The sequence below is a fragment of the Drosophila mauritiana genome, chromosome 2R, assembly GCF_004382145.1.
Source record: "Drosophila mauritiana strain mau12 chromosome 2R, ASM438214v1, whole genome shotgun sequence".
In the NCBI taxonomy this organism is placed as follows: domain Eukaryota; kingdom Metazoa; phylum Arthropoda; class Insecta; order Diptera; family Drosophilidae; genus Drosophila; species Drosophila mauritiana.
The window spans coordinates 12,358,821-12,373,499 of record NC_046668.1 but is presented as its reverse complement, the minus strand read 5'-3'; the positions used below and the strand labels follow the sequence as shown (position 1 = coordinate 12,373,499).

The 14,679-nt window shown below is 42.9% G+C and overlaps 3 protein-coding genes across 7 annotated transcripts; 1 reads left to right on the top strand and 2 right to left on the bottom strand.

The window, feature by feature from the left end:
• Positions 1 to 424: 424 nt before the first annotated feature.
• On the top strand, positions 425 to 14,432 carry LOC117136068 (protein argonaute-2). 5 transcript variants are annotated; one of them, XM_033296717.1, is made up of 8 exons: positions 425 to 570; positions 1,190 to 1,369; positions 3,575 to 3,737; positions 6,735 to 6,809; positions 7,489 to 8,274; positions 8,334 to 8,556; positions 8,619 to 10,229; positions 10,295 to 14,432. In XM_033296717.1, the coding sequence occupies exons 3-8, from the start codon at positions 3,617 to 3,619 to the stop codon at positions 10,431 to 10,433; spliced, it is 2,955 nt and encodes a 984-aa protein (XP_033152608.1). In that variant the 5' UTR covers positions 425 to 570; positions 1,190 to 1,369; positions 3,575 to 3,616; the 3' UTR covers positions 10,434 to 14,432. The 5 variants fall into 5 exon arrangements, with proteins under 5 accessions (XP_033152608.1, XP_033152611.1, XP_033152610.1 ...); XM_033296720.1 differs by lacking the exon at positions 6,735 to 6,809; XM_033296719.1 differs by lacking the exons at positions 425 to 570; positions 1,190 to 1,369 and adding an exon at positions 2,838 to 2,898.
• On the bottom strand, positions 2,861 to 3,131 carry LOC117136076. Its single transcript, XM_033296729.1, has one exon. It carries the CDS (start codon positions 3,111 to 3,113, stop codon positions 2,931 to 2,933), a length of 183 nt encoding a protein of 60 aa, XP_033152620.1. The 5' UTR covers positions 3,114 to 3,131; the 3' UTR covers positions 2,861 to 2,930.
• Positions 3,096 to 4,218, bottom strand: LOC117136074. The gene is made up of 3 exons (XM_033296727.1): positions 3,978 to 4,218; positions 3,380 to 3,507; positions 3,096 to 3,315 (listed from the first exon to the last, which is right to left on the bottom strand). Exons 1-3 carry the CDS (start codon positions 4,121 to 4,123, stop codon positions 3,122 to 3,124), a joined length of 468 nt encoding a protein of 155 aa, XP_033152618.1. The 5' UTR covers positions 4,124 to 4,218; the 3' UTR covers positions 3,096 to 3,121.
• Positions 14,433 to 14,679: the final 247 nt, after the last annotated feature.

Genomic DNA, 14,679 nt, shown 5'->3' with positions numbered 1-14,679 from the left:
GTGCTTTAAGTACTTGATATGCATCAAAACGGCTTTATTATATTTTATATATTACTTTAATAAAAGGATACGCATTTTGGTAAGTACTCGGCCAGCGCTTTTCAGAATGCATCATTATATTCATTATACTTGGGTTTTTAGCTCACCTGACCTTATTTAAAAAAACAGAAAGTCTAACGTGTAAAATTTATTTTGAATTTTTAAATTTTGAAGTAAATAATGGGGGGATATATGGAAGTAACGGTAATATTAATCCCGACAAGGTCATTTTGTTGGTGTCCCCCTAACAAAAGCTCGCTGCCCCGCTCTCTCATCGCAACACACTGGTCGTCCCTTTCTGGCGCGAATTGCGCGCTCTCTCACCGAGAGCCGTCTCACACAGATATATACACACACAGGCACACGCAACAATATTTATTTTATTCAATTCCAAAACGGCCAGCAAATAAGTTGTGTTTGTGCAAAACTCGCGCGTTCGCAATTTTCCGAAGCTGACTCTGAATTCTCATACAAAACGATCTCAAGCGATCTCCGCCAGGCGAATCAAACACGGATATATCAAGATCTGCAGTAATTGCCATATTTTTTCGCCAATTTTTGCGTTGCGGGCTGGATGTTTTTGTATCTGTTGTTGTTGGTGCTTTCATTTTGCAGCAATCTCTGTGCGTGCGTGTGTGTCTGTGTGTTGGTGCTTTTGGCGGACGTGAGAAGGTGTGTGTGTCTAGTGGCAGCCTGTATGTTTTTTTTTGCATGACTGCTTCTCGGAGCTGTGGGGAAAGCTTTTCCCTCCAAAGTAGTTGTCATAAAAAAGTTAAAAGCCGCGGCAAAAACAAAAATCAAAGCAAACACAGAAAGCGCGAAGAGAGAGGGACAGTGCGAAAGAGAGAGAGAGAGAGAGAGTCGAGTGCCGAACGCACACTGACAACCTTTGACTCACTCGCACACACACACGCGCTGTTAAACAGGCCTGGAAGCTTGCAAAAAATAAAACTAAATAAAATAGGAGCTGCTTAAGAGTGTGTGTTGTCAAATAGCAAAGTAAACAAAAAGCTCCCCGGACTCGCAATTTCATGCATATCTCCGGCGCAACGATCTGGCAACACCAACAACAACAGCAGCCGCACAAACTGCGTTTTAACCAATTCCATTTCCATTTCCTGCACTTATCTTTCTCGTTTCTTCCAATTAGCGCTGGAAAAGAAACGTCCGCAACGGTTTAAATCCAGTCGAGACGCAAACCCCTCTCAACTCCTTAATGAGTTCCCCTCCATTAAACGGAATTCGCCACAAAAAACGCTTGATTTGCCGCTGATAAAGCTGATAAAAGCGTACACGCACACACCAAAGTCAGCTGCAATTTTGCGATAAGGTAAGTACATCATTACAAATCTTTCATTTTGCCGGCAAATCGAGGCTTCCAGAACAGCTGCAGGAGCTGCAAGTAAAATGGAGGTGTCCCAAATTAAAAAAAAAAAAACAAAAATAAAGGAGAAAAAGGAAACCAAAACACTAATGGCGCCTGAGCATATGCTTTGGGAAATTTTCAAGAGCGCCAAGCGTGAGAGCGCGGGGGTGCGAGCGGGACGACCGTACAGACAGTGTTTATGTTTTGGTAGAAAGGTCACATCCTTAGCTTCCAATAGAACTTTCGTTAGTTACTAACCCCGCCACCCACGTCCCGCGCAAATTACGTCAGGAATCGACTCGAATCGTTTCGACAGGCTTACATGCTCTTGAACTTTTATCATACTATTAGTTATAGTCCTTTATACATTTATGTCGATATAGCCAGGCATTATATAATGCAATCCTAAACCGATTAAAATGTTATCAAAACATTGGGGAGTTGAGACTTATATGAGTTACTAACTTATGACAAAAACCAGTAATTTAAAACCGATTTGTATGGACTTACGCTATAATTAAATAAAGCTTTTTAACGTTTCTATGCGCAATATTAAAAGAGTTTTAAAACTTATCGGTTTTAAAAACTTAAATTTGCTATGTCATTGATGCGCAAGCTTATTAGTGGCAAGCTCCAATTTGCAACCTTATGATCGAAGCTATAATACCTCGTTCGCAACTTCAAAATTTGAAAGTGGGTGGTGAAAGTTTTTACGACGCGACTCCTTTAAAACGGCAGTCAAACGGGCGGGGAGAAAGCTTGCAGACTGACATTGAACTTGGGGCACACTGAACAGAATTCTATTAATCACAGGGTGCTGCAGCTTTTTGGGGCAACTTTCACCAACCATTTTTGCAGCTGCCACACTTCAACAGATTGTTGCCAGTTGCAGCCATCGATTTCGTCGCAAATGCGTACATATTCACACATTCGGAGCGCGCCATTTCAAAACTTTAGCTCAAAGCTTGCACTGCACAGTGCACTTTCTTCCTTTCTCCCCCATTAGAATAAGACTCCAATTCATCTCAACAGCTGTCTTGGCAGCAGAGAAGCTCTATCCACTGCCTGTTGCACCCTTGTTTTCATTACCAGGATGTAGATCATTCACTTGGAGCAGTAACATATTACATACAAGTCTGTAGTGGTCCACCCCAGCCACGTCCACTTTGCATGACCCATTTGGTCGACTTCCTGCGGTCCAATTACCATTGGCTCCTCCCGCCCCATTGTGATTATAAGCTTTGGAACGGCAGGCGGCTCTCCGATCCGCTGACATCAGCAAGCGCAGCAAACAGCCGCCGCTGCAGCAGCAGCAGGAGCAGATGATTTTCCGGTTTGCCAGGGACCGAAAAACTGGTTTCGAATGGGGAAAAAAAAATGAAACCAACGACAGGCTGACCGAATCGAGCGCTGCCCTTTCGCACAGTCGGGCCAAAAAGACAATACAGTGCGGAGTGTTTGTTACATGTTAGAGCGTATATATATTTTGCAAAGTACGTGTGCGGAATTGAACAAGACAATTGGCTCAGAAATCGACGGGCTTGATGGTGATGAACCTGGAGAGAATGAAGGCCACCAGAATGGTGGCGCACACGAAACAGAAGGCGAACATGTAGAAGCTCTCCTCGGTGAAGATGTCGGAGAAGGCGGGTATATCCTGGTAGATCTTCTCGATCACCGCCAGTGTTCCTTTGTGCTTCCTCACCATCGTGATGGTTACTTCTTCTTGGTTGCCTTCTTTCCGCCGCCGGCGCCTCCTGCTAGCTTCTGTTTCTCCGCCTTGGTCAGGACCTTGTTGGTGACCTCCTCGGGCGGTGCCAAGCTGGACACGTGCTTGTTGCACAGCTGCAGCAGCTCTAGTGTGTTTAGGTTATCGCTGTTAAAGCGGATCTCCTTGACTTTGGCTTGTTCTGTAAAGGATATAATATAAATAAGTGTTTGCTTTTTGATTGTTGCAGTTTTAGTTCAGTTTACCTTGCGCTGAATCAATCAGGGCAAACTTAATGTTGGCCGGCTGGCGATCGCAGACGATTTCCGGCTTGACCACACACTTGGGATTCGTGGCTGCCACTTTGGGTGTGGAGAGCAGGAAGAGGAATTCCCTGAAATTAGAATAGAAGTAGACAGATAGATTATTGATTTATCATCTCGATTTACTTGATTTTCCAGGAGCAGCGACGCCGCCTCAAACTGACGCCGACACCGACTAAAATGTCCACGGAGCGTGAGCTGGCTCCCGGTGGGCCAGCTCAGCTCCATCCGCACACGCTGCCGCTGACTTTTCCGGATCTCCAGATGACCTCCACCGTGGGCATCATTGGGAAAGTCTACGGTGAGTGTGGCACGCATTCATTTCACCCTTCACCCCATCACCTTTTTAGCCCTCGAAGGATCGGTTTTTCTGGTGTGAATACTTCACTGCACCCTTTTTGGTTTTCCTCAGTTTCTTCTACGTATGATTTTCTTTTTCCTTTCGGTTTCGTGAAAATTCTATCCAATTCGAGTGGTGAATAGGGGGTGTTGTGCGCATGCCCCGCTATCGGTATCGGTGAAAAGCGCTTTTCCGACTCACCGTGTGGACTTGACGTTTTCCGCGAATGGATCGAACTGCACGGTTATCCGCTTGACGCCCTTCAAATTCACGCTCTTCAGCTGCTTGCCAATGGCGGACACAATGCCGCCGGAACGCCGCAATGCGCCACTGAAAGGCACAGACATTATTTATGTTTTTAGCGGCAGCAATGAAAACTCTGCGGTTTTTCCGCACAAAATTTACGACGTAACAAGCACGCTACGTAACAGCTGAGCGACGATAACGATAACGGGGCCCACTCACGATGACTGCCGCTGGTTGTACAACACTGGCATTAGCAACCCTGCCTCGCTATGCCCAGATGCTGCTCGTATAGTCATCTCGCTCACTCGCACGTCTGCGGGCGAGAGTGCTTTGCCCTCATTTAAGTGTGGTTAAGAGTGTACAGCATGCGTCACGCTCACACGTCGCGAGTACAATTTTTGTGTGGACGTCCAGTGTGTGGCTGTTGTGGGAAAAGCTGAAGAAAATTGCATTTTTTGCATAATGCGCGGCGTGAAAAGCTAACAAAAGTTGTGCTAAATCAAAATTCGATAGTCTGGCCACGGTTTGTGCATAAGAGCGGGCGGCGCGAACGTGTTTGGTGCACAAAAACCACGTCTCGAAAAAGTTAAGAATTCTACGTGCACACATTTTTTTGGCTGCCATATATAAAAAAAACGCATACAAACGCATTTTCTTGCTGTATATGCGGAGGAGCACACACACACACACAGAGCGACAGACACGCATACAATTGCACTCACGAGATATGCGAGCATAAAGAAGAATTTTTTCTTAGTTGTATTACAAGAGCATTAGATACATATATAAGTATATAAATATACATATATACACGCCTAGGTGTGTACATAAAAGATACATACATATAAAATTAAACGAAAGCTGTGCCTACATTTGTGTTCTTTTCCAATACTAAAATAACAACAACAAACAATAATAATAATAATAATAATAATCATACGAGTAATATAAATAAAATAATGCAAGTCGAGCGAGAGACAGCGACAAGATAACACACCCACTTGTCTGCTGATAATTCCAATTTATATATAATAAGCCTACGCCACGCCCACGCGCAACTACAACAACAACAACAAAAAACAAAACAAATGCAAAATCAACCAAACGAATAAAACTTTAAACTACTTTAAAGTGTGATAAGCAAAAGGCTGAAATCAAAAACAAAATAATTAGTAGAAAACCAAAAGCAAAGGCAACAACAAATACAACAACAACAACAAAGAAACCAACAATCAATTACATTTTACACCAAAACACGAAAAGCAAACACGAGCCAACATTTTTTACATTAATTATTTTTCTTAAACCAAAACCTAACTTAGTGCAAAAACATGTATCCAGTTGGACAACGTAAGTGATTGCGACTAAAAGAACAGAAAGACAATTTCCAGACAGAACAAAAAGCAGAATACAAATATAGGCGACTGCTGCCACAAGTTTCCCCCACTCCATGCCACCCAGCTCCCCTTCGCCCAGCCACCCACTAATCAAGTTTTCGATGTTCTACTTGCACCTACATGCATATACATATGTGATACATACACACGTGCAACTGCCACACAGACAGACACGTGCGTCAAAGTGCAGAGTTGAAAATGCGCAAAAATTGGGTCAACAACCTTCGTCGCGTCGCAATAGTTTCCAGCTTTTCCGGGGGTTAATCTCTGGTGGCTTTTTTGGGGTCTGCGTCTCGAATTCATTCGAATTCGGGTCGTATCGTATATGGATCTGGGTTTTTTGGGGAGCAGTCACTACCAATTGCGTCACAATTTGCCACCAATTGTGCGTATTTCATTTAAATATTTATGCTTCAATGGGGTGAAAACGTAGATGTCGTCGAATGTGAAAAGAGTTTGCTGGGAAAGAAGGGATCGTATAAAAATATGATTCTTTTGTTTGAAATCTGAATACTTGATGGGATCTTACCAAAAGCTATTGTTGTTTATGCCAGAGAACTTCAAAATAGGTACCCTTTTCCAATATCATATGTCATATTGTGTTTCACAATAAACAATAATATCCAGCAAACTTGGGAATAGAAACTATAAGCAAGCTGTTTCATATCAAACTTGAGAGCACTCGAATATTTGTATTATAAATACCAGTGTTGTGTAGATTTGAATGGAAGATAATGATTTAACTATCAGTTAATTAAGCATAAAGCTTAGATAGTTGGGCGAAGCACTTGGTAGAACATCAAAACTTAACCCACCTGCAAAGGAACCCAGGGTAGAAGGATGAAATAACTGCAAACTATTAACAAAATGGCGGCTAACTCGGGACCCAGGATATAAATCAAAAACCCAATCGACCCACTAAGCAACTGGCCAAAGGGGCAAACAACTTGTGGCAGCAGGACATACTAACTCTATAAGGACACTATAGTGTATACAAATATAACCGGAAATACAAACACATATAATATATATATATCTATTGATAACGATGATGAAAGAAAACTGTAACTAAAATATTATTAACGCACTTTAATTTCGTTTTCTTTTTCGTTCGTTATCGCCAACTGTTTTCGGTTTTCCGACATCGTTCTCCACCATTGACATTATCATTATCATTATCATTTTCGATTCCTCATCATCGACAACAACAAACCATCGATTGGCCATTGCCCTATTGCCATTTTGATTTGAATCTCTTCATTTCCACGTTCATTTGATTACCTTGCGTTGATTTGATTACCTTTTCTTTTTATAGAGTCACAGTGGACCCCCTCGCCCACTCGGCCTCAGAGTCCCTCTCAGGCGCAGACTAGCTTCGACACGCTCACATGTAAATTACTCTCCAAGAACCAAAAACGATTACTAAAATTACTAAGATCCTTATGCAATTTGATTGATTCGAAACGCTATACCGAACTGTTTGTGTTTATGTTCTTTAGTTTGGTGTTCCCCCACTAATCCAACCAACCCAACTAATCCGTAATCCGTAATCCTTCTTTTTTGCCGTAATGTTACTAACAAAAACTAACAAAAAAACCAACACCAAACCTTTAAACTAACTTTTTGAACTTTTATTTCCTGTAAATGTTTGTTTCTTTGTACCATGCAAAGTGCACTTGAAGTATTACTCTACACCTGAACTAAAACACCTACAAACACCTGTTTTGAGTTTGAATATGTAGTAGTTTATGTCTTACGCTCGTTGCATGATCATTTTTTGCTTGTAGCAATTAATTGGGTTTTCTTACTCATACGCTGGATTATCTCATTGGAATAGGGATTTCACAAATGATACGGACCGTATTAATTAGTACAATTACGATTATGTATAACTAAACATTCTGATATCTTAAAGTTCCTGAGATTTATCCAAGCATGTGAGGAGAACCAACCCAAATCGTACTCTTAGATATTGCCTACTACTTGCGTTTTTTTGTTTTTGAAAACCTTTAATTATTTGGAAATCAAATATTTTCGGAGAAGAGACTAATTGGCAATTGACTTTGCAGCACCACCAGCGCCCGGCTCGTCGGTCAATCCCACCGCCGTCACCAGCCCAAGTGCCCAGAATGTGGCCGCTGGTGGAGCAACTGTGGCCGGTGCAGCAGCAACTGCCGCCCAGGTGGCCTCCGCCTTGGGTGCCACCACCGGCAGCGTGACGCCAGCAATTGCCACCGCCACGCCAGCCACGCAGCCGGACATGCCGGTCTTCACGTGTCCACGTCGCCCGAATCTCGGACGAGAGGGTCGCCCGATTGTGCTGCGCGCCAATCACTTCCAGGTGACAATGCCGCGTGGCTATGTGCATCACTATGACATCAATATACAGCCGGACAAGTGTCCGCGAAAGGTGAACCGCGAGATTATCGAGACCATGGTGCATGCCTATAGCAAGATCTTCGGAGTGCTCAAGCCTGTGTTCGATGGTCGCAACAATCTGTACACACGCGATCCCCTGCCCATTGGCAACGAGCGTCTGGAGCTGGAGGTTACTCTACCCGGCGAGGGCAAGGATCGAATCTTTCGCGTGACGATCAAGTGGCAGGCTCAGGTCTCGCTCTTCAATTTGGAGGAAGCTCTCGAAGGCCGCACGCGGCAGATACCTTATGATGCCATTTTGGCGCTCGATGTGGTCATGCGCCATCTGCCCAGCATGACGTACACGCCAGTGGGACGCAGCTTCTTCAGTTCCCCGGAGGGTTACTACCATCCGCTGGGTGGTGGACGCGAAGTTTGGTTCGGTTTCCATCAGAGCGTAAGGCCCTCGCAGTGGAAGATGATGCTCAATATCGATGGTGAGTTCGCAGTGCTCCGTGTTATCTATTTCACCAACTAATGTTTTCATATTCTTCAGTCTCGGCCACCGCTTTCTACAAGGCTCAACCAGTCATTGACTTCATGTGCGAGGTGCTGGACATTCGCGACATCAACGAGCAGCGAAAACCGCTCACCGATTCGCAGCGCGTCAAGTTCACCAAGGAGATCAAGGGTCTCAAGATCGAGATCACCCACTGCGGCCAGATGCGTCGCAAGTATCGTGTGTGCAACGTCACTCGCCGCCCCGCTCAGATGCAATCGTAAGTGTTCTGCATTTTCAAACATCTCTGCTTTTGCTAACCATGCTTCATCATCATTTTAGATTCCCACTGCAGCTGGAGAACGGACAGACCGTAGAGTGCACCGTGGCCAAGTACTTCCTGGACAAGTACCGCATGAAGTTGCGCTACCCGCACTTGCCCTGCCTGCAGGTTGGCCAAGAGCACAAGCACACTTACCTGCCTCTGGAGGTATGCAACATTGTGGCCGGACAGCGGTGCATCAAGAAGCTGACCGATATGCAGACGTCGACCATGATCAAGGCCACAGCTCGTTCTGCTCCGGATCGCGAGCGTGAGATTAACAACTTGGTTAAGCGCGCCGACTTCAACAACGATTCGTATGTGCAGGAGTTTGGCCTGACCATCTCCAATTCGATGATGGAGGTACGAGGACGCGTCTTGCCGCCTCCCAAGCTTCAGTATGGGGGACGTGTGTCCACCGGCCTCACCGGCCAGCAGCTGTTCCCGCCACAGAACAAGGTGAGCTTGGCCTCGCCCAACCAGGGTGTATGGGATATGCGCGGCAAGCAGTTCTTCACTGGCGTCGAGATCCGCATCTGGGCCATCGCCTGTTTCGCCCCACAGCGCACGGTGCGCGAGGATGCGCTGCGTAATTTCACCCAGCAGCTGCAGAAGATCTCAAACGATGCCGGCATGCCGATAATTGGACAGCCGTGCTTCTGCAAGTACGCCACCGGGCCGGATCAAGTGGAACCCATGTTCCGTTACCTGAAGATCACCTTCCCAGGGCTGCAGCTCGTCGTGGTTGTGCTGCCCGGCAAGACTCCGGTGTACGCCGAGGTGAAGCGTGTGGGTGACACCGTTCTGGGCATGGCCACCCAGTGTGTGCAGGCCAAGAACGTGAACAAGACGTCGCCACAGACGCTCTCTAATCTGTGTCTGAAGATCAACGTCAAGTTGGGCGGCATCAATTCAATTCTGGTCCCCTCTATTCGGCCAAAGGTCTTCAATGAGCCGGTCATCTTTTTGGGTGCCGATGTGACACACCCACCAGCTGGCGACAACAAGAAACCATCGATTGCCGCCGTCGTGGGCTCCATGGATGCCCATCCATCGCGCTATGCCGCCACCGTTCGCGTACAGCAGCACCGACAGGAGATCATCCAGGAGCTGAGCAGCATGGTGCGCGAGCTGTTGATCATGTTCTACAAGTCGACGGGCGGCTACAAGCCCCACCGCATCATACTCTATCGTGACGGAGTCTCCGAGGGACAATTCCCACATGTCCTGCAACACGAATTGACCGCCATTCGAGAGGCCTGCATCAAGCTGGAGCCAGAATATCGGCCGGGCATCACATTCATCGTGGTGCAGAAGCGCCATCACACTCGACTCTTCTGCGCGGAGAAGAAGGAGCAGAGCGGCAAGTCGGGCAATATTCCCGCAGGCACCACAGTCGATGTGGGCATCACACATCCCACCGAATTCGATTTCTATCTGTGCAGCCATCAGGGCATCCAGGGCACCAGTCGCCCCTCGCACTACCACGTTCTGTGGGACGACAATCACTTTGACTCGGACGAGCTGCAGTGCCTCACGTATCAGCTATGCCATACGTACGTGCGCTGCACCCGATCCGTCAGTATACCGGCGCCAGCCTACTACGCCCATCTAGTGGCCTTCCGTGCCAGGTAAGCCATTGGATTCGATAACCCATCAATTGGACTTTGCGTTAATGTGTGTATTTCTTTTGCAGATACCATCTGGTGGAGAAGGAGCACGATTCGGGCGAGGGCTCGCACCAGAGCGGCTGCTCAGAGGATCGCACGCCAGGTGCCATGGCCAGGGCCATCACTGTGCACGCGGATACCAAGAAGGTCATGTACTTTGCCTAAAAAGTATCGCCCCTCCCCAATACCAACACCAAAAAGCTAAAGAATACAAAATCAGTTTCGAATTTCGATTCGAATAAGCAACTCCCCACTTCCTACCCTCAGATCAGAAAGCGGAAAGCGAATGAAAGCCAAGCATAGAAGTTTAGAATTAAGTTACGTTTTACGTTGAGAGAGCGCGGATGGTTGGAAAACCCAACCAGAATACGAAGATCTTGCATGCATTAGTTTACAAACACGTACATATATAGTAAGCAGAGGTATGAAAATCCCACAAAGACACACAAACAGCATCCACACACTCATCCACTCATCCACACACACACACACAAAGCAGATAGCCACACAGTGAGAAATAATAGAAAATGTTAGCCAATCGAATGTCAGGCACAAGTTTGCGAAATCAAAGAAATGTGAGAATTCTCAAAAACAAGCGTAGCAAACAAATTGAATGCAAATAGGAAATCAACTAAAGGGAACAAAAACTACGACAGCAACACCAACCAACACCAGATAACAAAACAAAACATATAAAAAACGAAACCTAACAAAAATGGAAGTGAAATTAAGTGAAAAGTGAGCGTCATCAGCACGAGAGAGAGAGACGAGTTTTGTAATAGAAATTACGATTAAATTGTACAATATATTTTTACACGATACGAAATGAAGACATGATGAATGATAATGAATGAATGCATACAACCAAAGGTTTTTAGTATACAAAATGAATACGTTGCTGATCGACTCACACAGCAAACACCACAAGAACACCAACCACTCGGATTCTCTGTACTGTGAACGAAGACCACCACCAAAATATAAACAAAAACCACAAGCGACATTAAAGCGACAAGCATTGAAAGAGTGTGTAGACACAACTTAGCATGTACTAATGAAATACTTCAATACTTCAACTAGGGCGCTGACAAAACCGAGCAAGAACATTTAATAGTTTGTAAGTTGGGCTCTACCAAAAACCAAACACAAAAAGAGAGAGAAAAAAAAAATGCAAGTAAGGCCAGATGAGTTAAGTGGGCGATGATGAATAACGAGAACTGCAATTTCAACAAGGGACAAACTTTTGGTCAAAACAATAGCTATACTTATAGAGCAGAGCCTAGTATATACATACATACATAACTAAGCCTAGAACTAACATTTAAAGTTTTTACGAAACGAAAACCAAGCGGATGATGTAGAATACTTAAATTCAAAAGTGCAAATAACACGGTAGCAGACACGTTACGTTGGCAGTGCTGATATTTTATGTTAGTCCTTAGTTTACCCTTTTTTATGCACCACACCACACAATCAGACTCCGAACTTCTTCAACCCCCCTCGAGTCCAAGGCATATCACTCAATGTCCTCTTATTTATGTACCTCCTACAATAAGCCCTATGATATATTTAGTTGTACCTTATATACATATATATATTTTTTTAAAACGAATGCCTAACGAAATTTGTTGATTTCTTCATGTTGATGCTTCGAATTGGCTACTTCGCTGCTTTTCGTTGTAATAATTTCGTATTAATTAACTTTAGATCAAAGTGGTGTACGGGTAATATAAACAAGGTAACTCTTCTCCACCGTCCGCCGGAGGGAGGTGGCAACAACATTTCAATATTTTACAAAGTAGTTTTAGTTTCGCCAAAATCAACAAGCAAACAAGCAAACAAACAATATCAATATCAATATGAAACGTATGCTTAGTAATTGTACTATATCGAGGACACAGTTCAAGTTAACATTATAATGAGTTGTTATTTATGCGGCGCGGGCGACGACGATCTATCCACTCGGAGTCTCCCGGGCCAAACCTAATTTATAATTGTATACATCCTTCTTCACAGAACCTTTAATTTAGATTTAGTTTCCAAGTTTGCAAGCTGTTTTGCCAATCGTACATTATGTGAGCATTATAAAATACATAATATATATAAATCTATATGCTTATATTTAATCATTTACAGCACTTACAAATTAGTTGGTAATCCTCAAAATATATGTATAACGAAAGTGAACAGAACGGAAGGAAGGAGGTCGCATGCGGTCCCTCAAAATGTTGAATCGAACTTTTAGAAATCTCTTTGGATTTGAAATCATATGCCAACTTGTGGAACTTCACGAATGATTTCAAATCCCTTGATATTTCACAATTTGATATATTATTTTTAAATCTGCATACTCAATGCCTGTTTTTAAACTTCTCGATGTTAATCATTCATTTGGTCAACTACTTCAAGTGCAATGATATCTCTTGCGGAAATTTTAAAACCAGAGTTAATATTTTAAGGTATTCAGCTGCAGTTCTTTTTTTCTAAATTTGACTAGTCCTTCCAACGAGGCTCAATATAGCTGATATTAATAGCTTATTAATTAATTAATATTAATTGATAATGCGTTTAAATGCGATTAACATTTTGTGGGGCTGTGCAATCAATGTGTGGGTGTATTTGTTGACTTATTCATTTTCCATTTGTTTTTCTAGTAACGTTTCTACACAAGGGATTAAAATTGTAAACTTATTTCTTAACTTTTACTTAAAGCAACCCGATGCAAAAAAAAAAACAAAAACAAAATCCAACAAAAAAACGAATCAAACAATTTTAGTTTTAAGAAAAAACAAAAAACGAAAACGAAACAATGCAAAGGAGTTCGCGATTCGGGGCTCGATTTTTGAGATCGGCCAGAAAGAACCAACATTTACATTATATATTCACTTAGTTTAAGCTGAAGCTGAAATGTGTGCCGACAATGAATGCATCTCGTAGTTGTAAAATGAGCGAAATATTCAACAATAATTTACTTTACCACACAATACATGAGAAAGTCCAAAGCTTTAACTTACTCGCAAGATGAATGAAGCGGAAATATCGGTGGGAAAACCCTTATCACTAATGAAAATGCCAATAACAAGCTGCTATCTCCTCCCATCCAAGAAAAATGGGCTGTAACAGTTGTCCCTATATACACGCGTAAACTTATACATATATAGTAAAGCTGGATAACTCCGATTTTCCCCCCTCAAGAACTCAAGAAAACTCACACACGCTACAATTTCAATGGTTTCTTCAGTGTCGTGCAGCTAAATAAATGGAAAACAAGTTGGAGGAGAAGATTGGAGATCGTGGAAGGCCTTATCATTTCCAAACTATGTTCTGCTCAGAGGCAAGGCCCAAATAAAAAGACAAAAAGCCGGGATATCCACATGGGAACTTACATTTTTATCTGTCAAAATTCAATTGAGCTTTAAACTAAAGATAGATCGAGAAAAACGAAAAAAAAAAACAAAACAAGAAAAAAAAGGAAGTAAAAAACTTGAACAAAAAAGAAGAGAAGAGATAAGTAAGAAATAGAGAGAGGAATCGCATTGTTTCTACATATTACTTATAAATGTGCCGTTTATAGATGTCTACAATTATATACAACAAATATAGATATATACCTAGATATATAATCAGATCGAAATCGAAGCTAGAACAGCAATTTGCACAACTCTTCCTAAAGGAAATAAAAAGAATAAATACAAATCTAAATCTAACTAACGATTAAATTACATATATGCCACAATTACCGAGATTTCAAGAAGTGACGGACTAACTCCAAGCAATTAAAACGTTATATTTGAATAACTTATGAACTTATGATACCATATATGTATGTGTGTACTCTATACTCTTCCAACTAGACCCAGAGTCCCACTCGAACCCGGACCACATGCGCGATCCACATAGCCATTAGCCCACAAACACAAACACAAACACACGATCCACACAATCCACTCTCGACTTAGTGTTCCAAATGCGCATCGGATCAGATCGGATAACCAACCCTTAGCTGAAATTCGACTAGCAAAATCAATACGTTAGTAACACTTATTCGTGCGTTAAGATTAGGGAGATCATCTGGTACATACCTTACTTTAAAAATCAACCAAAATGCCGGGTAATTAATCAATAAAATACATATTATTAGTTCTAATCTAAGAGGAAAAAAAAGGAAAACAAAAATACATCAACATTATGAATAAAGAAAAATAAGCAACGTGAGCAACGTAATATGGGAAATCTGTAACTTTGGTGATCTTTTTAAATGTTATTAGTAAAAGAAGGCAAAACAAAATCAAGTTTAATGACGAATAGAAATCAAACCAGTTTTAAATGTGACTTAAATTACGACGTAAACGACATTTTTCCACAACATTATATGTGTAACCAAGACAAAACAAACAACAAAAAATGCGAG